At 37.1% G+C, this 25,089-nt stretch overlaps 2 protein-coding genes across 4 annotated transcripts in view; one reads left to right on the forward strand and one right to left on the reverse strand.

Annotated features, from left to right (window-relative positions):
* The window catches only part of LOC136828838 (ubiquitin thioesterase otubain-like), a 39,993-nt gene extending 35,769 nt beyond the window's left edge, over positions 1-4,224 (reverse strand). For 2 of the 3 annotated variants that reach the window (XM_067087107.1, XM_067087106.1), the window contains exon 1: positions 4,083-4,224. In XM_067087107.1, coding sequence (XP_066943208.1) covers positions 4,083-4,137 — 55 coding nt within the window. In that variant the 5' untranslated portion in view covers positions 4,138-4,224. The remainder of the gene's footprint in view (positions 1-4,082) is intronic. The other variant, XM_067087105.1, reaches the window with a different exon arrangement.
* Positions 4,225-8,258: 4,034 nt separating this feature from the next.
* CCT4 (chaperonin containing TCP1 subunit 4) lies at positions 8,259-24,322 on the forward strand. The gene is made up of 10 exons (XM_067087108.1): positions 8,259-8,543; positions 10,772-10,984; positions 13,780-13,961; positions 15,050-15,307; positions 18,464-18,603; positions 19,197-19,464; positions 21,875-22,041; positions 22,481-22,616; positions 23,043-23,156; positions 24,142-24,322. The coding sequence occupies exons 1-10, from the start codon at positions 8,435-8,437 to the stop codon at positions 24,157-24,159; spliced, it is 1,605 nt and encodes a 534-aa protein (XP_066943209.1). The 5' UTR covers positions 8,259-8,434; the 3' UTR covers positions 24,160-24,322.
* Positions 24,323-25,089: the final 767 nt, after the last annotated feature.

Genomic DNA, 25,089 nt, shown 5'->3' on the forward strand with positions numbered 1-25,089 from the left:
AGAGATCTAACCCCTTCAGCCACAAGACTAGCTCTGCCTGTTAGCCTTTTACGTGAAATGGAGAGAAGCTGCTGCAAAGAAAGATGAGGAAGACTGCTGACCAGTACTTCGTGGAGAGATAACCAGCCAACCACAGAAGACTTTCCCTGGTATACTGCTGCAGATGACTGCCTGAGGTGTCCAGCCATCTCAGTTGCTGTCAATGCGAAAAGCCTCTCAATAACCACCAGCCGTGAACACACAGGGACTGCACTGCCTGGTGGTACCGCTCTACATGGGGTTGACACAGCAGGTTGGGCCAGGAAGGAATCTCTCTCGGTGCCTTAGAAAGAAGAGCTAGCAGGTTGGGATACCAAACAGCCTGGGGCCATATGGGAGCCTCCAGAATCATCCTGAGATTTGGGGTGATCATCACTTGGCTGATCACCCTGCGAATCAGACAAAATGGAGGAAGGGCATAGAAATCAAGGTTGTCCCAAGGGTGTTGGAACATGTCCTCTGCAGCGGCCCATGGGTCCGGTACGACCGAACAGAAGACCTGAAGTTTCCTGTTGTGCTGGGTGGCAAACAGATCTATAACTGGACACCCCCACAGATTGAACAACCTCTCTGTGATGTCTGGGTGAAGGGACCACTCTGTCCCCATCACCTGATTCTGGCAGCTGATCTTGCCTGCCACTACATTCCTCTTGATTGGAATGTACCTGGCTGACAGCTCTACTGAGTGGGCCAGAGCCCATTCGTGCACCTGCATTGTCAACTGATGAAGCAGAAGGCACACCAGGTACCCTTGCTTGTTGAGGTATGCCACTACCTTGGTGTTGTCGCTCATCAACACCACGGAGTGTCCCATCACTCGATCCTGAAACTCTTGGAGAGCCAGGAAAGCCGCCTTGAGCTCCAGGACGTTGATGTGAAGGTGATTGTCTTCTCAGTCCCACACTCCCAAAGTCAGCAACTCCCCAGGTTTGCATCCCATCCCTCGGTTGATGTGTCCAAGAACAGAAGCATGTCCAGAGGGGGACATACTCCTATTAAGAGGTTCCTGTTGTCCATCCACTAGTCTAGGTCCTCTCTCACCTCCCCTGGAAGAGGGATGAGAAAGGACTAGGGGTCTCGAGACTGGGACCAGTACTCCTTCAGTTGCCACTGCAGGGACCGAAGGTGCAGACACTGGTGAGGGACCGGCTTCTCCAACAACGACAGGTGACCGATGATGACTTGCCATTGCTGAGCTGGCCATTCCTGTTGAGACGGGAACAGCTGTGCTGCCTTCTAGAACCTGCTGATACAAGAGTCCAAGGGGAAGACTCTTGCTGCTAATCTTTCTGCTACCATATCTATCAGCATGCCCAGGTACTTTATCTTCTGCTTGGGGGTGAGATCTGATTTCTTGAGATTTACTATGATCCCGAGATCGCAGCAAAACTCGAGGAGCTGCTCCCTGTCCTGAAGCAACTTGCAAGCAGGAGCTCGCCAGGACCAGCCAATTGTCAAGATATAGACGTATCCCGTGCTAATGGTCCCAAGCTGGCGTGGGTCACTACCAGGGTGCGAGAGAGATGGTATGCCAGGGAGGCCCAGGTGAAGCCAGGTGGAAGCGAGATCTGGAGCCTGCCCCCTGCGAGAAGCCTTTACTGCCATACCTGAAGACAAAGCCAGGTTAGGGGAGGGAGACTCCACTCGCTTCATGGGAAAAATTTCCCCCACGCAGTGAGGAGAGGCCCCCAAGAAGAGGTTGTCCTGATCGTCTGCTCCCCCACATCGTTCCACACCCGATGAAGCGAGCAAAGAAGACAAAGGGGAGTCCTCTCCCAAAGGAGAGGCAGCCAGAAGGGGAAGCTTGCCAGGAGAGAGAAACGATCCCAAAGGGTTAGCCACCAAGGGAGTCATCGGGGGCATGTAATCCTCGGATGATGCCTTGGAAGGCATCCTCTGGTACTGTTTCCTCCCTTCAAACCCCGCCCACTGCTCAGCTGACCAGGAGCAACACTCAGAACAAGGAGAAACATGGGAACACGCACACCTCCTGCAAGAAGAGAAAGGGTGTGCAGGTCCACATCAACTTTAGAACAAAAACTAATACTGTACATCTCTTCCCGCCAACCCCAGGACACACATGCTGGGGGAAGGCAGGTTTTAGGGGTTTATTTCCCTCACGAGCTTCCATGATAAAGAAATGAAAACACAAAGCACTCAACAAACAGAAAAGATAGCACCAGGAAAACAGCTCAACGGAAGTCCGGGCAGAGAGCGAAGAAAACACGTTTATACCACACAATGGCCAAAAGAAAATTGGAATGTTTACATCCGGGCACATGGGACTCCCGCCTACTGGACAGTAGTTAACTGCCTAACCGCATTGTTCGAAAGTTCAACAGCCGTTTCCAGCTTCACTGAAAGTAATTCCTAATGTAAAGGACTGATGGTTTGTATATCGTGTCAGAACAAAGCCATCTCCCACATGGGCCCTTATAACAGTAAAATACATGGGAATGGGGAAACAAAAATTAGGGATATGCCCAATCATTGTTACAACAAGATGAAAAAAATTTCACACTTCTGATGATAAATCATTTTTCCATACTACTGATGTCTCTATATGGGTGATAATTGAAAACTACGATAGTATCACAACTGTGTTAGCTACAACCTAACCCAAGTTAATCTTGAATGCGGTAGCCTCAACAGGACCCTTACAGCAACCAAAGCACAACCCGGGTAAAAATCTAAATGCTATGATCAAACATGTACACGATTTTGCAAAAATGAATATGCTTTTTAAAAATACTGTACAGTATGTAAGAATGTGCAAATTATTTTACTGTAACAAATAAAATAATTTGCACATCTTACACACTGCACATTTTCAAAAGCTTACTCATTTTTGCTAAATCTAGAAAGTAAATTTTATCTAATAAACTTTTTTGACCCTTCATCTGGAAATTACAGTAATGTCCCTGAATATCTTAAAGGCCTATGAATGTATACAAGTTACAGATTGCTGCACTTCCATTATCTGCAACGCTCCTAATGTTGTACAAGTGAAGCCATATTTTTGCAATTGGACTAGTTCATGTTTTTTTGGTAAATAACATGCTAGACTGCATAACATTAACTAGCTGTGATATAATAATGTAACAGTAACAATGACAATGCACATAATTCTGTATCAAATTATAATAATGATTAGGATAATAATTGCAAAGTGGTCCATATCAGTTATTCTCCAAGTTACAGATGGTCTGCACTCTGTGCCCTCCCCTCTTTGCAGCAGGCCAGCCTAAGCTGATTGCTGGGTAAACCCACAGACTACAAACGTAACCCCCTCCTTCAGTAGGTGCCTGTTCAGATGCAAAATGGGCGCCAGGTTTAGTACCAGCCCCATGGGGATGACGGTGAAAACAAGCAAAAGACAATAAATAGCCTATCACATACACAAACATAAGATATAAACAAGAGGCAGCCAATATTCTGCTCAGACACTGAGGGGAACCAGGCCGCGGTAGCAGTCTTCAGTTTTACCGAGGGGCAATCACATGGAAGAAGGCCTAACAGATTCACTTTCACTAAAGCTCACATAGGCCTAAGCTTGAAGCTCCGGCCTAGTTTGACAGGCTCTGAGGGAGCCTTGCCAATCAATCCCACGACTTCGAGTGTTTCCAACCGGTATACTGATCAATGGTCATCCTTATCACACTAGACAAATGACTCTCGACCGTTATTCCTTACCTTTAGGCCTACAGTGATCTGCACCTACGTTGGTCGTGCTAAACTTAGGCCTATTTCGACGACAAGGTACCGCAGTTCGCAGGCGCCTTTTAAAGACAACTCTTTACTAGAAATAATCATTAAGAATCAGCTTTAACTGATTAAGCCCGGAATGCCACGGCATTACGAGGTCACGCCTACTGAAGATAGCAACCAATCGTTAGGCTACTACGCTAAACAGGCCTACACTACAAGTAGCCCGGGGTAAGCATGCTTGAAGATCTCTGCTTCCATGAATATTTTTACAGTACAATTAATATTCTACGGTGTGTAATGTTTTAATATCATTATATAGGAATATATTAACTTACTAGGATCATATTCACAGGGTTTTGTCTCTGATTCAGGACTTTGGTTGTTATCCATAACGAAGCGTCAAGGGGTGCTGCTGCAGACACTAGTTTTGTTTACCTTACATTGGATACCATGGTGTCCGAATCGCTTTTATTTGTCTTTCGTTTTTACGTTTGGCCTTTGAAAATGTCTTCATAAAAGTCCCCTCATTATTTACAGGAAGAATAATTGAAATATGTATACATTCATAAAGGTTTTCCTAACATGAAAATCAATTCTCCACTCAAGTATTTTTTTTGCGAAGCGGAAGCCTAAAGAAAGGAAATGAACAGTGTGCTTGAATGCAGGAATTCTATGTTCAAAATAACTCTTTCCGGTAATTCCATTTTCGTGTCCCAACATAATCGTCAGGAATATAATGCATGAAATAAATGAGGTCATAGCACAGCATACTTGTTAGGTAATAGTCATAATCGTGATCAGCTGTGATGGGTGTGTTCCCTATAATAAAAAAAATATATCAATAATTTCTCGTAACTCTGTAATCACAAACCCATATAAGACAGCAGACAAAAATTCTGAGTAATTGGTAATGCCAAATTATATCTGGAATCATATCAAAGTAGATAAATGCTAAAATGACTGTTTTTAGGTTATTCATATGACTAACAGTGTTGTTTGTTCCCTGCAGTACAAGGTAAAGTTAAGGTGGTAATTTGACAAATCGCTCAGCATCGTGAGTTACTTTAGATGTATTTATTACGTCATTGCGTAGTGCAATTTTCATTTTCATTGCCATATGGTAAATCAAACAAATACCGTTCATTGCCTCATCTGCATGTCATTTTTTTTCAGTGCAGCACACTGTATGATCAGTTTTATAATTAACTTTATACATTCTGAACATTTAATTGATATGTATCTTGGTCGTTACTTCACTAATATTCAAGCAAAGATCTTTAAATCAGTCTCTATTTTTAAAAAATATAATTTGAAATATCTAAAGCGAACGAGACTAATTCTATTGGGTTCTCGAATGCACCTTGGGATGCTAGGGTACGATAAAGGAAGCGATATACGTAATAATGAAGTAGCCAGCACAAATGCAAATAACCCAGCAACGGAGGGGCTGTTTAATAAGCAAGAGCACGTGCACATGAAAGTTTTTATTTGGCAGACAATAGAAATAGCCCATAAGGGTGCCATCCATCTTGCTGTATAACAGGCATCCTTATGTTGTGAAAGGGGTAATAAATATTTCAAACTGGATAATACATTTAATGTGAAAAAGGTGGTCCAATTAATTAAAGTACGCAACAGTTCGTGCGTATACTGAACTCATCTATTTTTAAAAAATGCGGTGTTAGGGCAGTTCTCAAAGAGTTAACATACAAGTAATTTTTATATAAAAAAATTATTTCATTGGTTCGCTAATTCATCTTACAGACAAACATGTGATTTTAATTTTGAGCTTTGATAAGCTCTGTCTGTTTTTTTGTAGTGAGTGAAAATCAGGCAAAATTCCGATTCTAAAATTTACTCTGATTTATTGATCTTTTTCTAGGCAGATTCTTTCTTTGTGCGAATTACTTTTCTAAACCGATTCAATACACTACAAAAGGGTCATCATTAGCGTCTGAGAGAATTAGTTATACGTCATTTGGATTAGATATAAATAAAAGATAGGGTTTTGCCATTCATACGCTTGAAGACGCACAGACAAATTTAATCTACAGTTCACATCTTTTACACAACTTTATAACTTTAAAAAATAACTTTAAAGCCTATTTTTTCTGATGCAAATTATCACTGCACAGAATGCTTTATTTTGATTATTTGTAAATGCTAGACTGAGGTGTTCTAAAATGGTTATACCACGAAGTGTTAATGTAGAATTGGGATATTCATTTTTGCTGGCCAACCTGCTTGTTAACAGCTCTTCTGGTTTCTGTTTATTTTTATCTTTATTATTATCATTTGTATATTCGTTTAACATGTTTTCAAAGAACGCGATGAAGAATGGTTACTCATTGTGACTGTTTAAAGAGACATTAATGCTTTTATATGTATGTACATTTTCGAGTTAGTGTACAATGCCACCTACATAGAACGTCCGTAAATTATACGGATTTTCTCATATAAAACGTATTTCAAATTAATCTGGTATATGCACGTATTTTGAAAACCACTCGTACATGTATGCAACTAGTGTGTGAATAATATTTCAAACACTATTAATAGCGTTATTTCCTGTGGTTTATAGATCCTAAGGATTTCTTACGAATGTATTGACGTTTCCAGGGGCGACAGACTCCTGCAGTGGGTTAAATTCTTCGATGCAATATTATGGTCATCCAAATTCAGTACATGTAAACGCGTTTACATGTACTGAATTTGCTGAGGTCTAGGTTTGACCATAAACTCTCAGAAACTTTTGTGACACGACATAGTGAAATAAGATTCAGATAACATTTACAGGTCAACGAGACAGTCAAAGGCTTTCCCTGTTGATTTGCCTCTTGTTAGCTCTCTCTCTCTCTCTCTCTCTCTCTCTCTCTCTCTCTCTCTCTCTCTCTCTCTCTCTCTCTCTCTCACGTTTACGAAAAGGGCAGCGAAAGCTTGTATACCACAAATTTTATATGTACATGAAAACATGTGTTTGCCTTCCAAAAAGATACACAAATCTTAAAAGTTGTTTTTTATCACATATTCCAAAAAGACTTACAATAGTAATACATAGTATTCTACGAAAGACCGAAAATATACCTTATAATGTAATTGTAATAGCCACAATGCCCTCTTAACTTCTAGAAATGAACCTCAAATTCAGGTATTTTTACATAAAGTCATTTTCATGAGGAGGCTTGCTTTGCAGATTTATGCTAGCCTAAGACAGTTCCATGTAAATTTGTGTAAAATTTGAATAAAAATTATTATTATTATTATTATTATTATTATTATTATTATTATTATTATTATTATTATTATTATTATTATTAAATGTAGATATATAGTAGTTAATAATATATATATATATATGTAAATATATATATATATATATACATACATATATATATATATATATATATATATATATATATATATATATATATATATATATATATATATATACAGACGAGCAGGTTCTGGAAAGCTCTCATTTGTATCAATATTTCTACTATATACTTACATTTACACCACTGGATTTCTTCACCTTTTAATTACTCATGTTATTATTATTATTATTATTATTATTATTATTATTATTATTATTATTATTATTATTATTATTATTACGAGGTACAACCAAACCAAGCAGACGTCGGTTTTCATACGATTCCATACTCGTATAGTAACTGTAACGAAATTTACGTTGGGGAGACATGTAGAGCCTTCTCATAAAGATTAAAAGATCAGTACGACATACTTCAGAGAGTTTTGGGCTTTTCAAACATATGACGGACACTGGCCATACGGTAAATTGGAGTGCAGCCTCGCTGGTTTTCAAAAGTAGTTGCCCGTACAAGGGAAGATTCTGGAATCCGCCATCGTCAGTCAATCTAACAATATGAACTTGTCAGGAAGACACTGGAAATCGGTTTTCACCGACTATTCTCAAGCAGACGTTCCAGCTGATGTAGCTACTAGATTCGACACTTGCGGGACCCAGCGAAGACCAAAACACAAGGGAATGAACTCTTTTCATCCCAGATCGACAATTTTCTACATACCACCAACGTCATATTGCCACACCTGCATATGCCATGTAAATGCTCTTGTCTCTTACCAATTGTTCACATTTCACCAGCGGTCAGGGATACTGTTTTGGTTTTCGAAATATATGGTTGCAGCGTATATATATTTTTATGGGCCTTTTTATCTTCATTGACAAACAGCTTTTATCTGACAGTAAATGGGGGAAATTTATATATTAAGATTATCGAAAGCATAAACAGGTGTTTCAAAGGGAGAGAGGAATTCTCTACGCTCATGGTGAGAGAAAGAAAAGATCCAAAATTCATGATAATTTTAAGGCTTGCGTTTAATTACATCAGATTAGGAGTTTATCCATAAAAACATCGAAATTTCCTTGTGTCTGCTTAAATCGCGTGTCTAAAGGTCTGCAATTAATAACATTGTAACGTTTTTCCATTGTATACATATGTAAGAGCTCTTTTAAATCAAGGTACGAAAGTCTTCGATGACTCACTAGAGTATTCGGCTGCTGTCATTGCGAGCAACAAAACAAATCAGTAGGCGAAGAAGCTTGTCGTGTCACCTGAGATTTTATCGTGAATCATCGAATGTCTGCTTACTGATCAGTGCTTTTAATTCTCTCATATTCAAGTACAACTTCTAAATAGTCGAAATGTCTGCCAAAAGTGCTGTCCCCAGTATGAAGGTACCGAGTAAATCCGAGTTTAAGGACAAGGAGAAACCCGCCCAGATACGAAGCAGTAACATAGTTGCCGCAAAAGGTACAGTGAGGAAGATATTTTTAGTTCCAGAACGTGATGTTATCGTCTTCTTGTATGGACATGATGTCACTATATTATATTGTAGTATAATTAAAGAGTAATTGGTTAAGGAATGATTACATAAAGTGAGATTTGATTTATAATCTTACGGAAACCAATACTGCTTCGGGATCATTCCGTCGACAGTATCATGAACCACCGGTGACACTTTATGCCGCCGTATAATAGACACAAGGGCTAACGTGCTAATGCAACTTGCTTTATATGTTGTAACTTAGGTCCAAAGGGCAGGGAAGCTTCATGGGGGTGGGGGGCTGGTGTTCAGGCTATTTTGACCCGAGATGTAACCCTTTCAGGCTTATCTGCGGCAAATACTGATGCACTCAAGTACCTAGACGATGATTAATACAACGATAACTTTATTTCCTCCCACTCTGGTTCCTCGTTACTTACAACTCAAGTGTCCCGGTACACTAGGCTAAGCTCTCTGCTTTAATATGGACGCAAAGCTTAATTACGCTCTTTGAAACCATCGTAACTTACAGTATTTCCTGTTCTGAGTCATTCCTCTTCATTTCTAGAAGTTACTGTATCTTGGATTAACATTATAAAAGAGACAAAAATCTTTATTTAGTAGGCTAAAGAGGTCTTTTGCCGCTCCTCCCACATAGGCCTAACACAACCTGAATGCTTATACTTCTTAAACCTTTGTTATTCAACTGTCAAATTGTATTGAGACCATTTTTTACTTTATAAGTTACGTTAGTGTCTGGCTCCCAGTTTACAAGACCACAGCAGGTTGTGGTCTTTAACACTTCATCCAGGCTTTGACCTATTTATTTTCCTATAAAGTTTGCTTTTAAATCAGTCATGTTTTAAACAGTTTTCATGGCAAGTATAACCTCTTTTGTATTCATGGCTTATATTAGACTATGGACCTGTACCTTCAATAAAATTAATTTTCATCCCCTTTTATTGTTTCCGTGGTGGTGCAGTAGTAAGCTTCTTGACCTACTAGTTGAGAGGACCGGGGTTCAAATCATGCCACTCACTGGTGGCTTGGGGATGGCACCATTGCATAAACCCAGTGGGTTAGTAAGAAAGTAGGTACCATCCCTCGGGTGGGGTGTTAAACAGTGGCCCTAGCGACACACTGGCCATGTGTCTTAGGCAACATCACTTCTCCCCCACTGGCTGTCAGCCTAAGAAACCGGGGTTCAATGCCAGCCCTATGAGCCTTGCAAGGCCCAGGAGAACTTTAACCTTTGTTTCCTCTAGATTTTTTATAATTCTAGGCTATGTAATTTCTTTTCAGGACATTTTTCTCGTAATTTCTTATGTCCTCTATTCTTAATAGTCCAGCTGTACCTCTGAACAGAAGCGTCTTTCATGTTTCCGATAGTTAGTGTTGGGGGGATTCTAGGGGGACAAAGGGGACCTAACAGCCCAAGGGACACAGCATTCTAGAAAAAGTGATGTCCATTGTTGGCATTTGATCTAACATTTTGTTTGAGTTTGATATGATGAAATAGCTGTACAGTACTGTATTTTCTAACATTGTATTGTATAGGACATGTTTGTGCAAACCTCTAGTTTTTGGTTTCCCCCATCCCCATATATATATTTTGTCAGGGAAAGGTTGTTGTTGGGTGCTGAACCAGAAAAGACAAAATTGCACCAACAGGACTGTTCAAAAGTGAATAAACTATGAGACAAACAGTCAAAAAATGCATGGCTCAAGTCCTTGATCAATATCTTCCACAAAACACAAAGGATAAAGATGTCATAGGGTTAATAACTGGGATGCATTCTAACTGTACCTTCCATAATCAAGAAGGCATTGTAAATGCATAGAGCTGCCAGCGCACCTCTGTGGTACACGATACTTATTACTAGTGTGTGTTTGATCACGCACCAGATTGTTTGTGGAAAACAGGATTGAAATGTGAGGCTATAAAGAAATATCAAGAGTTGATAGTTCTAGAAACAGTTTAATGTTTTTTAAATAAAATTGTATACCTATGAAGAAACAGATTGTTCAAATGGGGTAAACATTCAACTGATTATTATCTGCAATACATTACTTGAAATTTAGTTTTATTTGGAGGTACTGGTGAAAGGTTTATCAAAGGATTTATGAACTTTTAGAACAGACATTCTAAAACAGTAAGTATTACTTGCCTGTACACATTATTTCTCTCTGACATTTGTGTTAATTTTATTTACAGCTGTGTCAGATGCCATCAAGACCTCCCTAGGGCCACGGGGTATGGACAAAATGATCCAAGATAGTAAAGGAGAAGTTACAATTACAAACGATGGGGCAACCATCTTGAAGCAGATGAAGGTGCTCCACCCAGCTGCAAAAATGCTCGTGGAACTCTCCCAGGCTCAGGATGCAGAAGCTGGTGATGGCACCACCAGTGTTGTCATTTTAGCAGGTATGATTACATTTTTTTAGGACAGCATCAGGTACAGATGACTTACGATGCAAAAAGGCATTTGAAACTGGTGGGTAAGTGTTGAGTGTTTTTATTAAATTGAGAGCCATTATAGGAGGTGATGATACTGTTGCTAAACATGGAGTAAATTTAGGTGTATTGTTAAGGCTTTTGGTTCTTCGTTTTGACTGTAAGTCAAAGGCTGTAACATCCAAACTGGCAAACGGCCAAAATGGGTGTATATAATACTTTGATCCCCGAGGGGCTAGTACTAAACACGGCATCCCAAGGAGCTTCCGCCATGTCATATGGCCTAAAGTTGTGACAGCCTAACAGGTTCATGGCTGAATATAATATGGCCTAATCGTCCCAAACTCATTTCTTATACCTTTATAAACAGAACACAGTCCATTAATATACTGTATTTCCAAACTGACTGTATATGTGCCATATATTTATTATTAATTGTAAGTAGTAGTAGGTTAACTAACTCATTTTTTCAAAATGTTAAGGTTATTGACGGACAGAAATGATGGTGAGAGATCACCACTGATCAATTCAGATTCTGGGTATATGTTGGGTAGAAGTGAATTCAGTATTTGTTCCTCATCACATATTTTGCTAATTTGTAATATTAATGTTATTATGTGCTACTTGTAATTACCCAACCATCCTGGTGTTCTGTCATTATTATATTCATTCTTCTGCCTGGCCCCGGCATTGTAATTAGATCCTTCCAGTGTAGGCATCTGTTTAGGATAGTTGTGGGTGCTCATCTTGCACTCCTTTTAAATTTCTGTATAATGGTAGAGTACCCATGATACCAGCTAGTGCAGTTTGGTTACCTCAGGGTATGATGGATAATTCCTACCTTTTATGTACAGCAATTGATATTTTTACTGTGTCAAAGCTTTCTGTGGTTAAATGAACACAAGGGGGCACACTTTAATTTTGAAGTGATCTTATTTTGTTTAATTTTACTTCTCTAGTGTAAATTTCACTACAGTCATTTTAATTTTCAAATTGTACAGTCATTCTGTTATGTCAAGTTTCCCTGTCAGGTGAAAGGCATTTAGCACATTCATGAAGAAAACTGAACATTGTGAAAAATAGAAAAATTTCTTTGGTATGCAGATAATTATAAACCCTTTGTTACAACTGTAACCAGCTCCATTAGGTGCTGTCAGTGCACCTTGTCCGGGGCACATTAGGCATTGCTTAAGGTTCTTTGCAGCATGCCTTTGGCCCCTAGCTGCAACCCCTTTTGTTTCTTTTACTGTGCCTCGTTTCATATTCTCTTTCTTTCATCTTACTTTCCACCCTTTCTTAACAGTTAATTCTTAGTGCAACTACAGGGTTTTACTCCTGTTACACCTTTCAAACCTTGTACTGTCAATTTCTGTTTCAGCACTGAATGACCTCATAGGTCCCAGTGCTTGGCCTTTGGCCTAAATTCTATATTCAGTTCAGTCCATTAGCTTTCCTTGGTTAGAAATGTATTCCAATCTTCATAACTCCTTGGAGGGTTGTTGATAGTGGTCTTGTACAGTGTACTAAATGTTCTTTGCAGTGTCCTTTGTGCATCAGATGTTTTGCTGTTTGTGTTTTAACTTTTTATCTGTTCCCTTAACTCTGCTGTATTCCAGTTGACACCCCATCAGAACAATCCTTCAGGTGAGACATGATAAACTAATATGTAATAATAGTAATCTTTGTACAAAGGAAAGTTCTTTGCATAGTCTTCATGTTAGGGAAAGCTCTTTCCATTCTGAGTGGTAGGTTTTACCAATGTTGAAGGTTGTTATGCCTCGGCAGTGTTATAACCATTACCTAAAGTCAGCCAGCTTGTATTATTTTCTTCCTAGTATCATTTACTTTACCTGCATCTAGTAATGTGTATCACTTCCTGTGAAGAAGCTTGCTTTAGTTGTAAGCTGTGGCAGATTTGTAGTACTGACCATAGTTTAAATATGAGGATTATGAGTTACATTTCATTCACTGACCTTACCCCATATTGCAGTACAGATTTATTTTATTTTTATTACTAGTATTAGATAGGTGCGAAACCATACAGCATTGACTTCTCTTTGATCCCCACAGATGTATTCTAAATTCCTGAACTATTGAAAGGATGTTAATATGTCTTCAATCTCTCCTGTGTGAATTGTAATTAAAAGTCCTGTTAATGATTTTGTCTATGTTTGTTTCCACAAAAGTTGGCAATGCTTGCAGAAATAACTCTGCTTGGAAAACAGGCAGGCACTTTGTTTTAACTGGCTTCCTCTTATTTCTGAGGCTTTTCCTTAAATTTGTTAGATTTTGTTTTCCATTGTGACCCAGAATTTTCTAGGTAAGCAAAAGTTAAGACATGGACTTGTTCTAGAAGTGCAAGCAGTTTTGCAGTTAGAAAGTCTACATTGTATATCTTTTAAATAACCAAAACTGTGTGATGTGGGTGTGCATTTGTTCAGATTTATTGTAGTGCTACATCAGGTTTAGTCAACCATAATGTTTTGTCCAGAAACTTGTATGCTAGTTGTTGATAGAGTACAGAGATTGGTTTTACTTTATTACCAAGAGTTCCATGCTAAGTCTTTATTCTGTTTGGGTGCCTGTGTAAATTGGGACCACTATCGTATAGATAACATTTTATAGATTGTCATTATTTAAATTGGTTGCTATTTGGCTAGTGTTAGTGTTAAAAACATTTTATAGATTGTCATTATTTAAATCTGTTGCTATTTGGCTAGTGTTAGTTTATATAGGGTAAAAATGATTTCTGTATTCTCTTTCAGGTGCTATGTTGGAAACTGCTCAAAAGTTGTTAATCAAAGGCTTTCATCCATCCAACATTTCTGATTCACTTCTTCATTTCGCAACAAAAGCTGTAGAAGTTCTTGAGTCCATGGCCATTCCAGTTGACCTATCAGATCGTTCTTCTCTTCTGAAGAGTGCAAATACCTCTCTTAATTCCAAGGTACAGCTGAGTAAAATATTTACCATTAAGCCATGAATAGAGTAAATAATCTACCTTAAAATTATGAGTTGTAATTAATACTGTAAATGGTTTTTAGAGTTTGGAAGTTTGCAGTAATAGAAAGTCATACTGCACAGTACTTGAAAAATCATTGCATGCTCTGTTTTAGGATGTTAATGTATTTGTTCCATTCTGTAACAGTTTTCAAAGGTTATCGGTGAAAGGTCATAGTTGACGTTGGTGTGTTGTGTGAAAGGCAACAGAGTATATAAATGTACTCAGTGCTTAGTATACACATTAGATAGTGATTTTCTAAATAACCTAATAACTGTACCTGGCATCAGTCATCTTGGCTTGGTATGATATGGGCTTTGCATTTTAGGCATATATATGCAGTTGCTGTCATAATACTGATTTTTTGTAATAATGGTTATAGTGAAAGTATATAAGAATCACTGCAGTTAAAGCAGCATCTATTTCAAGATTTGCTCTGTCAGTCTTCATTATGCATTCTAAAAAAAAAAATTGGGAATTATGTGATAAACACTAGTATGTTGGATGATTTATTTAGTTGTTTTTTTTTCAGTCTTGTGTAAACAGTTGTTTAGTGGGGATGAACACTTGCCATTTTTTGTTCAATATATTGTTTACAGTTTTGATATTCTCGTAGCAAACTTTTGTTGGCTGCAGAAATTCTGTGGGTTGTACTGTTGTGAAGTCCAGACTAGTGCAGAAATAAGGTCTTGGACATATAGCTTTATAACAATTGGCCATTTGTTTATTGGTTTTATAATAATATAAATGTACGGAAATATTCATGGAACATTGTTATGGATAAGATTAGCAAACTGTGTGAGCTGGTGTTTGGAGATTTTCAAAATTTGTTGCTTTTAATCCAGTTTTTCAAGTTGGTCTATTTTTTTTATTGGGTATAATACATGGTGTAGGGTTTGAGAACTTTTCTGTTATAAGAGGCCTTTGTATTTTTGTCTTTGTGGTTCCAAAGGTATATGAAGAATTGTAAGTTTTATTTAATAATTGTGCATTTTTAATTTGGACAGAAAATTCACAATTTCTCTTTCTTTCAGGTTGTTCACGAACATTCAGGCATGTTAGCCCCAATGGCTGTGGATGCAGTTCTCAAAATTGTAGATCCAAGCAAAGACACAAATGTTGACCTTAAAGACATTCGCATCATCAAGAAACTCGGTGAAACTGTGGAGGACTCACAATTGGTTGATGGCATTGTTTTCACACAAAAGACTCAGGGCTATGGAGGACCTAACAAAATGGAGAAGGCTAAGATTGGTCTGATTCAGTTTTGCATCTCACCTCCTAAAACTGATGTAAGTTTAGGTACACCTATTAATTGTACTTGGTATAACACATTTGAAGAAATCTTGAACTTGTGTTTTTAGTACTGTATGCCTTTATTTACATGTAATAAATAGTTTGTGAATAATGAATAGAGTGAAAAGTTTAGCCCATCTTTGTGCACAGCTATGGCCAATGGTATTTCAGTTTTTGGCACTTACATAGTGAATTCATGCAAAGAATGGCAATTTACGGAATCTTTTGTGTTATATGATTTTATGGGATTTATTTTTGGGTAGTATTTTTTCCAGGATATGATTTTATGGGATTTATTTTTGGGTAGTGTTTTTTCCAGGAGGTCTAATGATGCTTACATAGCTTGACAGATTTAATTATATGGATATGAAATAGTGTTCATTCCAAGTAAATTTGTTGGTGCATCCAAAGGATCATAATTTGGTAAAAAAGGCCATCCATTGGTTATGGTAAATGTAGGGTAATTTTATGTTGCAAATATCTGTTGGCTTGCCTTCTCATTAACAGGAAACCATCTATTTCTTAGAGGAGGCTTAGGATAAATACCCTGCTGTATAAAGTACAGTACATGAATTTCTGATAGATTCATAAAGTCCATTAGACATTAGGTGTGTTTGTGGTTTTTTGTTCATTATGATCATAAAATGTTTTTGTGCTGTTTTATATTTTAAGTTAAATATTGAAAATCTTTGAGAATGCTAAAAAGGAAAATTTTATTAATATACAGGTTGAGAAAAACATACAGTATTAGTATTGAGGTAAATAAATTCCTATATTGAGCTACATTCCAAGATTCAAAGGACTTCTCTGGTAATATTCTTAAATGAGAAGTGAGAACGTGTAGATTCAAAGGGCCTGGCACAAAATGATGTGAAATTTTAGCAAGATTTAAAGGGCTAGCACAAAGGACATTTTCTTAATGAGAAGTGAAAGTATGACGAGAGATACGGAAATTTTGGACAGATAGAAGGAAAGAGACAAGGAAAATGAATGAAAACTGCAGATGGAGAGTGTAGTTCAGGATTTAGTTGAAGGTTGTTACAAAATATTTTGACTACACTTCTGACTTAGTTTTTTTTTTTAGCTCACAGGGCGGCAGGCCCAAAGATTTCTGTATTAATAACATGGCTTTGATTTCAATGCTTGAGTTACCACTCCAATTTTATATAAAATAATTGTGTTAATTGAAAATGAAGATTCTGACGGTTTCTTGTAATTGGTATGCCTCCTAACTTCATTGTTGAGTATATTTTGGACATTTTCACGAAAAATGTTTAACTCTTAGTGTCATTCTACAACATGTACAAATAGGGCTTTGATCTTGATGGCTGTTTTCATCAAATATTCATGGGTCAAAGGAGTGACAAATTTTAAGATGAGTTAGAATTACTTATGTCATATTCCAACAATGGGCTTGAGTTGTTTTATTTATTACTATCTTGCTCTTTGTTCCTTCTGTGCTGCCATTTATTGATTTCAGTGGGTTTGTTTGTTGTTACATAATCAGTTGGTCTTTTCTTATACTCTTGCCCACGCACAGATCTCTCTGGCGAGGCTTTTAAAGATCTGCCCTGTTGCCAGTTTTACGAAAACAGGCTACTGACACGTGTGTGACAGACCTTTAAATGTCTTGAGACAAACCCTGAGGCTATACTTATAAGATTTTTGGGGCTTTTGATTTACAGGTACTTTAATCTCCTTCCTACTCCGCCCTGCTCTCTCTCTCTCTCTTTTCTAAATCTTACGGCTTTTTTTTTTTTTTACATATGATCACCTTATCTATTTTGTCAGTACTTGTAGATAGATGTACATTTATCGTTATTACACAATTAGATACTTAAAAGTATTTAATTAATGCTATAGAAATAGGTGATATATTTCTTGTTCATTTTTCGAAATACAAATTAAAATAAACTTCTTTGTCGCCTATATATTATCTATAAACGAGGAAACTGATCATCTTAAGGTTTAAAAGACTACTTTTTTTCAATCAAACTTTTTTCCACACCACCACTGAGGTAAAAGTCAAGGTCGTTTTGTTTTTCGAGAGAGGTTTCCCCTATAGGCCTAATCCTCTCTTTTTATAGATAATTTATTCAGAAAACTAGTCATCAGAGCTATCAGCTATGTTGATGACAAAACTGTCAACCAACTTGTCTACAGCCACATCTTGCCGGGCATCCTCTTTTTGAATTTTCTTTTTGCATTCTTCCAGTTTTCCCATGCGACATTGTTCGATGCTTCTTGCACTAAAATTTTAAGGTCTGCCAGTTTGAACGTATTCTTTTTCGCCATATAAGACTTTCCCAGTGTAATTTTGATTGACCCAAGTTTCGCACGAATTTCTGCCCTGACTCCTTATGACGTTCATCTCTCTCAAAAATCTTGACCGAGCTACAGTTACATCTTGCCTTTCCAAGAGAAATTTGATCAACCTTCTTAAAGAGAGAGACAGACAGATCTGTCTGTATACGAATGTTTATTTTCTCTTGCCAAACTTACTGTTATGATTTCATATTTCCTTGCTTACCAATTTATTCTTTACCTCTTATGTTAAGAAATCAAGGTATATGTAGAAACGAGAAATGCCTCCAGACATAATAATACCGTGATGACCGTGACCACCGAAAGTGCTCCCTAGAGAAAATCTAAGCTGCTTACCCGTGGATTTAAACGCACGTGGATCCGTGTGTGAGGTACTGGCAACACCACCAAAATGAGATGCCATATTGATAGGAACTCTGATTCCGTTTCTTGTAATTGAAAAACATTATCAATCGTGAACCTATGTAATAGACTTGGAATTCTTAATATCTGTAATGGGAGAAATGATTTTATCTCGCTGTTGTTGTTATACATTTGGCATATATGCCTTACCTGCGAAGACCCAGACAACCACGCCAGAGAGATCTATACATTTTGGAAAGGGTATAGTAGTTGCAACTTGGCTGCTTTGTACTTCATTTCCCTAATACCTAGATAGGCAGAAATTGAACATATGTACTACATTTTTACCAACTTCATACAATTGGTGAAGTGAAACTGGAGAACATAAAGTTAAATAAGTTTGAATTTTCTTTTGGGAATGAAGACATCTTTCCTGCTGCAGAGTGAGAGCAAAATATTGATAATGATTTTTTTCCTCTTAATAGATGGATAACACAGTGTTAATTCGAGACTATGCTGCCATGGACCGTGTCTTGAGGGAAGAGAGACAGTATATTCTTAATATAACAAAGAAAATCAAAGCTGCAGGTTGCAATGTTCTTTTGATTCAAAAATCTATTCTCAGGTAAGAGTATTGAATATTGTATGTACAGATGTCAACATGGAATTTATACTGAAGATACATTGTAATATATATTTTCCAATTTGGCTATAAAACTAGGCATGATAGTGGAGAGGCTATTGTGTGCATTCTTTTGCCAGTGTTATATCCACTGTTGTCCTTGGTTTCACTATATCGTCTTGCTTTCACTGCGTATTCATGTAGAGGCTGATGCAGTAGAATTTGTGTTGAAGATGATTCTGCAAAGGTGTGAAGCCAGTGCTGGTTCTTCTTTTTTTATCTGGTTGTTTGCTGTATTGTTTGTTAATAAATTACTAATGTTCCTCTATTCTGCATCTGCTTGATATGTATCCTCAACTGTTCTTTAATCTCATATTCTTTTATTATTTAAAAATATATATGCATTTAGAATGTTTTTAGATAACTGAAAATTAGTGGATGTTGTGGTAAGTAATGTTCTTAGTTAAAATATTTGAAATATAGTTTGGAGCCTCTTTATTTAGGGTGTTTGCTTTAACTGCAGTAGTTTTAGGTTTTAGAAATTAATTTTGTGAGAGGTTTGCTTTCACTTATAAAATTACATATTTGTTTTGCAGGGATGCAGTCAGTGATCTTGCACTTCATCTGCTAGCTAAACAAAAGATTATGGTTGTGAAGGATATTGAAAGAGAAGACATCGAGTTTGTTTGCAAAACTCTTGGTTGCCGACCTGTTGCATCTCTAGATCACTTCACACCTGAGTGCATGGGGTCTGCAGAATTGGCAGAAGAGATACAGGCTGGTGGCAGCAAATTTGTGAAGATTACAGGTGTACAGAACCCTGGCAGAACAGTGTCCATTTTACTCAGAGGCAGTAACAAACAGGTAATGATTGCTTTCAGTATTTGCATGATTACTACATATATATTTGTTCCCTTTTTTTTCTTTGCATATTTGGTGTCACAACCTAACAGACTTTATCTCAACAGATATTGTTTTATATTGGGTATGTCCAAGTCCGAAAAAATGAAATAATATAAGCTTAAAATATGTATCTATTAGAAGTAGGTACTGCCTTTGGAAATTAAGAGACTTCTTGTGAGAGATACAGAAGCTAATAATGCCTAAATGTACTTCCTAAAATACCAGTGCTCAGGCATTCTGTACCAACTTGATCCAAATGCCTAAAATGCCAGCGCTCAGGCATTCTGTACCAACTTCCAAATGCTAGATAAGCCTCCATGTATTCAAGACTACTGTTAAAGTAGGATCCATCTGGCTCTGGGAAAGAAAGAAAATCTGCACTCAAAGACACTATATTAAGTCTGCAGTAAAGGAATTAGTTATGTCAACTGGTGAATGTTGTTCCTTTCACTAAACCAATTACAGAATTTGCTCCACTGGACCTTAGCTGTTTCCTCAGAAACTCATCTTCTGATACTTATATAGTCTCTGAGCATTGGGCTGTAACATCTCGAGGTTTCCAGGCATCTGTTTGGAAATGTGGCTGGCAAAGAAACTTCCAGACAAGACCTTCCTAGGTCTTGTCTATCAGCATGGAGAGGAGGTTGAAGAACTCACTCTGCTGTATTGCAATCAGTCATTTTTACATTCATGGATGCTGAAAATTTGTTTAGTGCATACTTAATGAGTGAATGGATGTAAGATGTACTAGTTCAGGTTGTCCCTTCACATATCCCTCAGGCTCCACGGTGCTATTGGACTGAGCACTATTCAGGGAGTTTGGAGTTCAGGGTCATTTCAAACAGATCCACTAACAATGTGTTATTGCAAACAGATCCACTATAGTATACTGAATTGTTGCTAAGAATCTTAGTAGATTTTTGGATGCAGCGGCCATTCTGATACAGGTACTATATTTGCCCCTTACTGGAATGAGCCTTGCTACTATCTAGATATACTTTGTCTTGAAAGCTGTGGTCATCAGGTGCTTATCTTCACACTTGTAACCTACCTGCCAAGAGCCAAGCAAATACTTGGACTGCTTGTTACATAGTAAGTTGTGTTGCTTTCCTGTCTTGCAAAGTTCTTGTTTCCTGATGGTCAAATATATGTACTCCTTAACCTCACTCCACACATTAGTAAAACATCAGTATCTCCAGGGATGGAGAGAACTAGTGGAATTCTTATTAAAAGATGATCCTACCGTCATAGGAACTTCAAGACTTTTTAATAACTGGCTTGTGGAAACTGTGAAACAGCCATGGGGAACCAGCTTTTCCAGAGACAAGGTGCTTGATCATATGTTACCGCATCTTACGGAGGATCTAGGCTGTGCTATAAATCTTGGGTCAAAACAGCACACACCTGACTTTGTACTCTGTAGGAAAAAAGTAAGCAGCATGGAAATTGATGTTCTTACCCATCAGTAGCACTAAAGCCAACTTCTTCAGTTAGTGTGAAGGTCCAGACATTGGCAAGTTTAAAGCAAAAGGCCCAGATGTTCTTATAGTTCCACTGCAAATGCTACCATCACCAATCAGTTGTCCCAGTGCCTTCTAAACATGTGGTTTTGTGGTGCTACTGGTATCATGGTCTGAGAAGACCGGCCTTGAAAAGAAATCTTTTCTGCCCTGAAGATATTTCTTTGAAGTCAGATGCATTGGGATATAGAAATAAATTCCTTATGGTCCAAGAATGCCTGTAAGTCCCCCTTCCTGTTGAAACAATGAAATAAAACCCTTATTTCCATATAGCTTCCCCTCTAAGTTGAGGTTGATCATCAGTTGCCATTGTTTTGATAACTTTGTAACCAAAAACTGACAACTCACCAAAATTTACTATGGGAAATACTCTGGATTGTTGCTAAAAACTGGGAAAAATGCAGTGTTCCTAAAAGTAAATGGTACAGTTACAATACTCTGAACTTGAATCTAGCAATCGGTAAGACAAAACCCAGTGATGGATAACTATCTAGTAAGGTGTAGAAATCACACAAGATAACAATCTTCATGTTGAGGAAAGAGCCTTGGGAATTTATTTTAACAGATCAGTAGCTCTGTACACATAATTGAGTCAGTAATTAACGTCCCTGAGGCACCAGGTGGTGTATATAATGTGCTACTGCTGATTTTTTTCTTAGACAAAATTGCCATGTGGGGAGCAAAGACCACAAATGCTGTCATTTACTAGTTGTGGAATGGGTGTGATGAAGCAGTACTAAAATATTAAATTTTAAATATTTTGATTTGAGCATAATACAAGGTCATGATATGCATGTCTGTTTTGAGTTGTAGTTTTTAAGTCACATTTTTCTCTCAATTTTCATTTTCAGGTATTGGAAGAAGCTGATAGATCACTCCATGATGCCTTGTGTGTTATTCGTTGTTTAGTAAAGAAAAGGTTCCTTATTCCTGGTGGTGGAGCTCCAGAAGCAGAGCTATCAGTTAAACTTACTCAGTATGCACATTCTCTAACTGGTATGGATGCCTATTGTTTTAGGTGAGTATAATATTGTGTGACATTACTAATTTGTTTCATGATTTCAGTGACGGCGGGGTGGGGGCACTAGCCATCATTAATTTTTTCAAATTTTTGCATTGTTGATGGGTGTAATTGTGCTGATGTTTTTGAAATGCCATATTCAAGTTGCCATGTTCAGGGAAGTGACCAGATAATCAGTGTTCTCAAATGGCAGTCTTTTTATCAGTTCTTGTATCCGTTGGCTATCAATTTATTGCTTTAAAATATTTAGCTATATGTTTCTTTCATCAACCTGTCACAGTTTTATTCCTACCATCTGTTTTTATTCTCTTCACATCTCTGTTGCTGGTATGCATATTAGTACATTTCAATGTATATGACACAGCACAAGATTGGTAATAATTATGAAGACTTTAGTTATATAAGACTTGTTTATAATAACCAAATTGTTTTACAGGGCTTTTGCTGAAGCTCTAGAAGTAATTCCTGCCATTCTGGCAGAAAATGCTGGTCTCAGTCCTATCTCAACTGTCACAGAACTGCGCAACAGACATGCACGTGGGGAGACCCATGCTGGTGTTAATGTGCGAAAGGTGAGTAATAGTTTCTCTCAGTGTATTTACTTTACTTAGAATAATTTAATAGAAATTTTTCCCAATTTTATTATTTTAAAGCAAGATGCAGATGTAATAACATACAAAATCAATTGTTCAAGTGAATGGTAAATTTTACTTTGATGGTGGGGATGAGCTTGAAGTCTAGTATGTTTGCTGGATGGTAGTTTGTTCTTGCTGTACATGTGCAATATATATATTTCTGCAAATTTTATGTTATTTTGTGATATAGTAAACTGCTTGTAAAATAATTTTGTTTCATGTGTTTTTGCTTTAACAGCTTATTCCTTTTTTCTTATGTCCTTTCACTTAAAATGTTTATTTTTACATTAATATAAATATACATGAACATGGTAAGTATTCAGACATAGACAATTTACAGAATTATTTGTTTTGTACTTACAGGGTAGCATTTCTAATATTATTGATGAGAATGTATTGCAACCCTTGTTGGTGTCTACCTCTGCCATTACTCTGTCAGCCGAGTGTGTGCGGTCCATTCTCAAAATTGATGACATTGTAAGTACAATTTGGTTGGTTATAATGTAAATGAAATTTCTATTTCTTTTTGTAATTTTGTTTTCATTTAAGTAGAATTATTTTTGCTTACATGTCTTTTTAATAAAGGAACCATGTCTTAATTTAAAAATATAGCTCTGAAATGTGGCGGATTATTAGTTGACCACATTTTCAAAACACTCTAACTACAGAGGAGATGCAGAATAATTATGTACTGAGTGTAGTATTATCTATCATTCCTCTAGTCTCATACCTTTCAGATGGGGAAGTTTCAGATGGGGAAGTTTATCCACAGGTAATGAGAGTTTTGTTGTGAATAAAAATTGATTTCTGTAGTATCTTCAGTGCTGTCATTTTGTCTGTAAATTGTGGGAATTATATTTCAAGTTAATTTTGTTTCTTCCTCTGTTCATGCTGTTATCGGTTGTAAAACTTGCTTTTTCCTTGAAGATTGAGAGAAAAAAAATTGCTTGCACTCATACTTTGAAATTTTCTTTTGGTCCTGTTCTCGTTTTGCCTTTGACTTGAAAAGATATAGATATTACTCAGTGTGGTAATTACTATTCAGATCATAATTTGCTTCAGGTTCTGTTTCAGTTCTTACTTTTAATCTTTGGAGCTCAGGACCATAACTTTTAATTTCAAGAAGAAACCGGTTTTTTTTTTATTATTATTATTAATACTACCTTGATGCTCTCCAGGTAGTAATTTTTAAGACTGCTTAACTTATTTTCTGGGTTATATCTATTATTTAACTAAACCTCTTAGCTTGTATATGTAAGTAATATACAGTAAAAGATTGCTTCTGGGATTTTCAGTTTCCATGTTAAGAGTACTGACCTAGTACATTTTGCACTTTCTTGCAAAACCTATTGTTTATTTTGGTCTGTCTACCTGTAGGAAATAGGTATCCTGCATTTATAGGGTTTTAAACATGTACTCATGTATTTTTATGTTAATTATGATAATGCAATTTGGTTTTCAGGTGAATGTGATTCGTTGAAAGCAAGGATCTGGTTTTTGATACTACCCAAGTGCTTTAAGAGTGCAGACGTCACCCTACTAATTTTCTGCTGCTTTGCCTCACCTCTACAGTGTATAATTGTGAACAAATTTAGGTCACCTGAATAATTAAATTAATCTCAACAATAAAATATATGAACTAAGTCAGTTTCTGTAAGCCATGAATAGCGTAAGTTAGATGATTTTTCTTGCATAGAAAATCTTTTGAGTACATTATCATACCCATAGATCACTGGAATTCACAATACAAGTTTTTTTCATCTCTACTTCGGTGCCTTTTGCTTGGTTGTCCAACTTCTGATTTATATGCTTAAATTTTTAGTCCTTATTTTGGGAGGAAGTAAATAGATAATGAAAATGACTGTCTTCGCCAAAAGTGTGGAGACCTGAGAATGTTGTAATGGTTGAAGTGCTATAGTCACTGGGTGCATATTAGTGGACATTTTCACTGATGTGTTGAATCTGAGGGTATGGTTTCAGAGGAAGAAGCATACTGAACACACAAATGTGACTGTACCTGGCAGAAGATAACCATATTACAGTAGAAAAACAAACATTTACATATGATGATGAAAATAATGTGCAATAAAAAATAAAGCATTTGTATAAAAGCGAGGTTGGCCAAACAGAATAACTACCATTGCTTGATTGATAGTGGATTTAAGAAGGTAAATATGCAATGGAGAACAAAAAGAGGGAACAGAAATAGTTGGATTATGAATGTCAGCGAACCAGTGAAAGAAGGAATGCAAAAAGCAGATTAAAAAACTTTAGTTTGAAAGGGTTAAAGGGCGAAATCATATGGTGGTGGAAACAACTAAAAGGCATTTTAAGAATCTGATGGGGCTTGAGGCTCCGCCAGGAATTTTGATGGCCGTAATTAGTGAGAAAATAGAGAATAAATGACTTA

Source organism: Macrobrachium rosenbergii, chromosome 43 (genome assembly GCF_040412425.1).
Source record: "Macrobrachium rosenbergii isolate ZJJX-2024 chromosome 43, ASM4041242v1, whole genome shotgun sequence".
In the NCBI taxonomy this organism is placed as follows: domain Eukaryota; kingdom Metazoa; phylum Arthropoda; class Malacostraca; order Decapoda; family Palaemonidae; genus Macrobrachium; species Macrobrachium rosenbergii.